General features: G+C 35.7%; 1 protein-coding gene across 4 annotated transcripts in view; it reads right to left on the bottom strand.

Annotated features, from left to right (window-relative positions):
• Window positions 1-622: 622 nt before the first annotated feature.
• vti1a (vesicle transport through interaction with t-SNAREs 1A) overlaps window positions 623-7,304 on the bottom strand; it is a 112,377-nt gene continuing 105,695 nt past the window's right edge. For all 4 annotated transcript variants that reach the window (XM_028476510.1, XM_028476508.1, XM_028476511.1 and 1 more), the window contains one exon: window positions 623-1,696. Coding sequence is in view for 2 of the 4 variants with exons in the window: in XM_028476508.1 (XP_028332309.1) it covers window positions 1,603-1,696 (94 nt within the window). In the remaining 2 variants the exon portion in view is untranslated. The remainder of the gene's footprint in view (window positions 1,697-7,304) is intronic.

Here is a 7,304-nt window from a genome sequence, read left to right as displayed (position 1 = left end):
CTCGCACAAATTCTACAACAGAAAATTCAAGCACGTGTTGAATTTCCCCAACGTATGACATCATCAGCCAACTACACACGAGCGCAGTGTCGAGGGCACTGACGTCTGTTGACGTCACGACTTGTAAGAAGACCATAGAAAACTAAACAAAAAGTAGCGTACAGCCTCTGAAACACACTCGCTTCATTTACAGCAGAGGTAGGCAACTATTATTACAGCGGGCCCGAATCAGAGGGTCACATGATCAACATTCATGACTCAGCATTTAGAATAATGAGCGATCTGAGCATTAATACAGGAAAGAACAAAGTTTTTATAGTAATTTAGTGGGTTTTTCTGTCATTCTGTGAATGTTTGTTGTTGTCTTGCTCGTTGTGAGGCATTTTGTGTATTTCTGTAGTCCTTTTGTGTATTTATTGTTTATTTATGGAGTCACATTGTGTATTTGTGCTGTCATTTTGCATTTTTTTGAGTATTTTTTTTTGTGTATTTCTGTTGTCGTTTTGCTTGTTTGTTAGTACTGTCGGTTTGGGGAGTCATTTTTCTGTAATTTTGTTTATTTTTCAGAGTAATTTTGTGTATTACTGTTGTCGTTTTGTAGTTCTGTGGGTTTTTTCTTGTCTTTTACTGTATTTTCCTGCAATGTTGTAATTCGTTGTGTTTTTTAATGTATTCTTCCTCTTTTTTGTGTATTTTTCTGTCTTTTACTTTGGGGACCGCATAAGATAAAACCGAGGGCTGAATGTGGCCCCCGGGCCACCAGTTGCCTATGTTTGATCTACAGGATAAAAAGAAAAACAACTTTTAAAGACGTTAAACTGCAAGTGAACATATTTCAGTTCCCTGTGTAAAATCAAGAAAAAAAAAACAAACTGTGAACATGTTAAAATGAACAGATCTAGTACGAATACTCTGCATTTATAAATAAATAGAAACAGAATTGTGGGATTCATGATCATGTCAGTACATTTGAAATGCCCATAGTTGCACACAAAGATGAAATAAATCAATGTTATATATTATTTAATGGTTTAATGAGTGTTTGAAGGATACGTCGATTAGGAAAACATGAAAATATTACAGAATGTGTCTTTCACGTATGTTTAAAAACAATCAGGCCCTCGTGAATACTCTGCTACAGTAAGTAAAACATGGATGTCTGAATCTAATGTTACATCACCTGAAAAAAGAAATAAAATAAATGACGGCAGGATGAACAGTGGAACCACAAGGAAGAAAAATATCAATTATTAGAAAAAGAACAACCCTCTTCTGCTGTTTGTCTTTTAGAATAAATAAATAAGAGCCTGACGAGGAGATTAAAAAGTAAAGTCAGAAATGAAAACAAATAAATAAATAAAAGAGAAGAAAAGAAAGTGCAAAGTGGAGGAAAAGAAGAAGTAGAAGAATGAAAGAAAAGAGAAAAAAAACCAACTCCCTGTCAGGCTTTGGAAACTGTGATTCATGGACGCCATTTGTCCTAATTACAGCAGAACAACGCTTTTGTCGCTATTAATCACGCATGTGTATGTGTTTGTGTCGGGGGTGGAAGGAGGGGCGGGGGGAATGCGTGCAGTGTGTGTAAATGTTTGTGTAGGGAAATCAGTGGGCTCGCACATTAAAATAGATGGCCAGGATGACGGTGACGAGGATGATGGCTCCGAGGAAGAAGAGCAGGACCCGATTCTGGATGACCCTGTGGAGGGGGGGGGGGGGGCACAGAGAGAAGGAAAAGGTTACATGTTCATGAGCTGCACTCAACATGTTTAATAGGTTTAAATTCAACAGGACACACACACACACACACACACACACACACACACACACACACACACACACACACACACACACACACACACACACACACACACACACACACACACACACACACACACACACACACACACACACACACACACACACACACACACACACACACTGCCTCTAAAAGAGTCACACTGGAATGTCAGAATAAAACAACATTATACATAAAACATAAAACACAAGTGGGAAAAAGAGTTGAATGTCATAATCTCAGAAAATATCACAATATCACACGTGTGAAACTCAACAGACATTAAAAAAATCACTTAAATGAAGAGAGTTTAATTGGAAGAATTTAACACCTTTTTTTTATTATTACGCCAAATTTGAAAAGCAAACAATTTTCTAAAGCAAATGGGGGTACGCGATGGCACTACAGGGGGTACATGAGAGAGGAAAATTAACAAATGAAAGCATTAAAAATATGAGGTTTTATAATGTTTATCTTCAGTTAAAAATGACAATAAAACAAAATATTACCAGCAACAAAAACACACAAAATAAGAAAAATATACTGAATAATAAAAAGAACAAACAACAACAAAATACACAAAATTACACCACAAACACACACACACATACACACACACTAAAAGAGAAAAATCAGCAACGCACAAAACGACAACAAAGACGCACTGAATGAGAGAAAAAATACATAAAAGATCACCAAAAAATACACAAAAATGACAGAAAAACACACAAAATACACTCACACTGAGAGAGGATCATTTAAATAATACCAACAACACACACACAAATGACAACAAACACACACAGAATAAGATATACTGAAAAACAAAAAGAACAAACAACAAAATACACAAAATTACAACAAAAACACACACTAAAAGAGAAAAATACTTTTACTATTACCAGCAATACACAATCATTACAAAATACACAAAAAATAACAAATACACAATCATTACAAAATACACAAAAATAACAGAGAAACATACAAACAACAATAAAATAAGACAAAAACATACTGAGAACTAAAAAGAACAAACAAACAACAATAAAACACAGAAAATGGTGATAGAACTGATATTGATTAGAACATAAACTGAAAAATCTTCTGGTTTTGCTCCAGAATAGAAGCTTTTTGGGACAAGGTGAGCCTTGTGATTAATGAGGTTATTGGATATAACATCAATGGTTAAATATACTGTAGTACAGGAAATGTGTCATAGAACAAACTACTGAACAAAATGGATTAGATTTACAAAAACACCAGCATTTAAAGGATAATGTCAACTTTGTATTATGAAGAAAACTAATCGTGACTACAGGTATTAAGAAGTTATATTTAAGACCTTTTAATACCACCTTAAAGAACATTTAAGACCAAACTTAAGATGGAAATACAAACCAAAGAAAAATTAAGATAATTTACAATAAGGAAAATTAGAAAATAATCAGTTCTTCAAGAACATTCTTCAAATGTGTTTATTAAGGTGGAAAAAAAAAACAAAAATATCAACATTGTCTTAAATTCTATTTATTGTAACACAATTGTAACAACATTTCATATCAGAGGACAATCACCCAGAAATCTAAACTGCCTGGAACCTTTGAGCAAACCAAACGCCAAAGTGCTTTTATCAGATCCTTCACCTTTTCATCTAAAATTAGACTTTCTAAGAAAATGTAAATAACTTTATGTCATTAAATCAGCATTTTCTCATTTGGAGCAACCAAAAAGGCTAAGTTAGCTAGCAAGGTAGCAGCAGAATTACTGCGTCGTGTGATCTAAATGACGAGGTGAGATGGAACGGGAAATTCTCGTAGTGACGTGACACATTTAAGACCTATCTGATCTGAATTTAAGACAATTTCATACTTTTTAAGGCCTTTTATTTATAAAAAAAAAAACAACATTGTAAACCTACGGTGGCTGTGAAAGCTCACAACACAACACAAAACTCTTCTTCGTGGATATTTTTACAGGACTGCTTTAGTGTTGTGTTGTGAGCTTTTATGGCCACTGTATAAACCCCTGTGTACACTAAGACCTGATGCTTATTGTGCCTGTATACTGTATATGTGGAAAATATAATAAAAACCTAAAGTGGAAAAAAAAAAAAAAAAAAAGAGTGCGACACTGACGTGCACACGTGTAAACACAACGCAACGCTAAGAACACACACACACACACACACACACACACACACACACACACTAAAAGTTAATTTGCAGAGTAAAAACGTGGCTCAGTAGTTTCCTGGAGGTCATAAAATAAATCACTAAATTACTGATGGAATTTACCATAAAACGACTCATTGTTTTCCCACCACGACCCCCGTCCAGCTGACAACTTTAATTTTTATTATTTTAAAAAGCTAAATAAAGGTTATACTGTAGGTATAGGAGAAAGTGCTGCTGCTGATGACTTCACTGGAACACACACACACACACACACACACACTCCTAACCCTCCGCTGCTTCTGACAAATGAGAGAATTATCACATTTGCTGACATGTGGAGCTGTGGAGGAGAGGCCGATGGGGGGGTGCGTGGGGGGTATAGGGGGGTACTGTCCACTTCTCCAAGCAGGAGATGAATAGCCCATGCTGTGGCCATTTATCACTGTGGAGGGGGTGGGGGGTGGGCTGTGGGGGTGTCTGTCTGCTCAGTCACCCTGATACCCTGTAAAGTCAGAGTCATGGCGGACACAGCAGTCAGAGCCCCCCCCCCCCTAGACAACACACACTGCTTAGTGTTGGTTTAAATCTCAAACTAGAGCTTAGCTTTAGTCTACTTTACACTAGAACTGGTGATTTTAGCCCTCAACCATTAATCAACATGGATCAATAACCCCATCAGCCTAGAATACAGCGGTTCCCACCCCCTTTTTTGGACCGTGACCCCATTTTCTTATCAACAATTTATGGTGACTCCAGATACTTTTTTTGGTAACACTTGACTTGAAGTTTTATACATAAGGCTGACATTACTTTTAAGTGTCGTTTGCTAAATGATGACACCTTTGGAGCTATGTTGGCATTTTTTGGGTTAGATGGAGGGATCTAGTGGGGGGGGTTAGATAAGTTTAGGAGTTTTACCATTTTGTTTTCTAGAATTAGATTTGGATCATGTTTATTATTCCATGTTGTTGTTGTACCCAGGATTAGTGACAAGTTGTGCCAACTCAGATATTTTTTATCTTGCATTTTATTTGAACTAGATTTATATTTAAAAAAAAAAAAAAAAAAATCAAAAAAGGTGAGAGAAAGTGAAAGTATAGAATACAGTTGTCGAAGATTGTGTGTTGTTTTAATTTGAAAAAAGAATAATACTAAAATATATATTTTACTCAGTAATTTTTTCCCATCAATTATTAGACATTTCAGGGGACCCAACATGGGGTCACGACCCCAAGGTTGAAAAAGACTACTTTTATATGTAACTGGTTTATTAACTTTTTAGCTGTGTGTGCTTTGTGCATTATAAGCTTAAATCTGAAGTAATAATTACAAAATGACAACACAGAGAAGTACAAAAGTTCATTGTTTACAGTTACATTTTGTCTTTTTTACTGTTTAAGATTTAACCAACTTCATTTTTTTATTTTATTTTTTTACCTTTATTGCAGAAATAATGTTTGCTCAAGTTTGCATTTTTTTATTTATCAGTGGCTTTACAGTCTTTATGTTGACAGTGTCAATAATTAAAGTTCTTTATTTTATTTTGCTTCTTTGTTTTGAATCATATTGCAAAAGTTTGTGTTAATGTTTGGCAGGGGTAGGAAATGTTTATCACAACGGGGTCACACAAATGTGTTTGATCAGAGGGTCACATGATCGACATTCATGACTCAGCATTTAGCATAATGAGCAATCTGAGCATTAATACAGGAAAGAACAAAGAGTTTTTATAGTAATTTTGTGTGTTTTTCTGTCATTCTGTGTATGTTTGTTGTTGTCTTGCTCATTCTGAAGCATTTTGTGCATTTCTGTAGTCCTTTTGTGTATTTTTACTGTAAAATATGTGTTTTTTGGAATCATACTGTGTATTTGTGTGTGTCATTTAGCATTTTTTTGTGTATTTCTGTTGTCGTTTTTCTTGTTTGTTTCTTTTTTGTGTACCTTTGTTGTCATTTTCTGTAATTTTGTATATTTTTTGGAGTAATTTTGCGTATAACTTGTAGTTTTTTTAAATTTTTGTAGTAGTTTTGTGTGTTTTTGGAGTATTTTCTGTGTTTTTCTACTTGTCTTTTACTGTAATTTGTATTTTTTTAAGGTATTCTTGCTCTTGTTTTGTGTATTTTTCTGTAATTTTATAAATTTACTTTGGGGGCCGCATTAAATTAGACCCCCAAGTTGCCTATGTCTGATGTACAGTATACAGCCTGTGTAAATCAATGTTCTTATATATACATTGGATATTGATCAGGCTCTACTTTAAACCTCTTCCTTCCTCTCAGACCACAAACAAAATGCTGTTCACGTCACAAACCAACAACTAGAACCAATCGCCACAAACTTCTGCCGAGTAAAGAGACACTTCACTGACACTCTGTAATGCTCTCGCTGCACAATACCAGAGAGCTCATTACTACTCATAAATACTGTTTGGAAGTAGCACCAGACAGTTTACTCTGGAATAAATGCATACATTACTGTTTAGAGCAAAGCATCATCGTAACAACACATCAAAATATCAGGTCTTGTCTTAAGCCACGAGGAGGCTTTAACTGACACACGGAGGGAAAAAAGTGCATAAAAATAATAATAGGAACTCCATCCTCACATCACATCACTTCACAGCTGTCTACATGTGGAGACAGAGCAACGTTAGTGATAGGCCGGCTTGATTCAGGTGTTTGATGAGATGGAGATGATTGGTTGAAGCCAGCTGGGGAGTGGAACCCATTGAAACACTAATCAGAGCATGCTTAGCAAGGCCACGTCTCCCCCTATTAACTGACATTCATTATTTACAATGATTATTTATCTCAGCCAAATACCCGAGGAGGCGCCTGTGTGTACGCCAGCGTCTGAGTAAATGTTTGTGTGTGTGTGTGTGTGTGTGTGTAGGAAGAAACCGGCTCGGCTTGCGCTGTTTGTTGATTTTTCAAAAGGCGAAAAAAAAAAGAGGGGCGGGCGATTCGCAGGCTGGCAGACGAAAACGAACAGGAAGTTGTGTTTTAGCCTTGTGTAGGAGACGCCGGGGTGCAGTGGGTGAGGGCGGGATATTTTTTTATTTTTTTCCTGTAAAAACTGCATTTAATAAAATGCGTGTGAATAACACAGAATAACTTCAAACACAGTGTTGAAAGCAGGGGGGAGTGTGACAGAGCTGTGATTTAACACACTTTCTATCATGGGACATATTTTTTTTTAAAAACAAGTATTTTGACCTAAAATAATTTTTTTTTGCACTAACTGAACTTGATCGTTTGGGAGTTTAATACAAGGCAAATAAACAAGAGAAGAATGTTATGAGAGTATAAAAACGTTGAAAAATAAACAAGGTT

This window comes from Gouania willdenowi, chromosome 19 (assembly GCF_900634775.1).
Source record: "Gouania willdenowi chromosome 19, fGouWil2.1, whole genome shotgun sequence".
In the NCBI taxonomy this organism is placed as follows: Eukaryota; Metazoa; Chordata; class Actinopteri; order Blenniiformes; family Gobiesocidae; genus Gouania; species Gouania willdenowi.
Note: the sequence above shows the minus strand (reverse complement) of the source record. Positions and strands in the feature narration are given on the sequence as shown.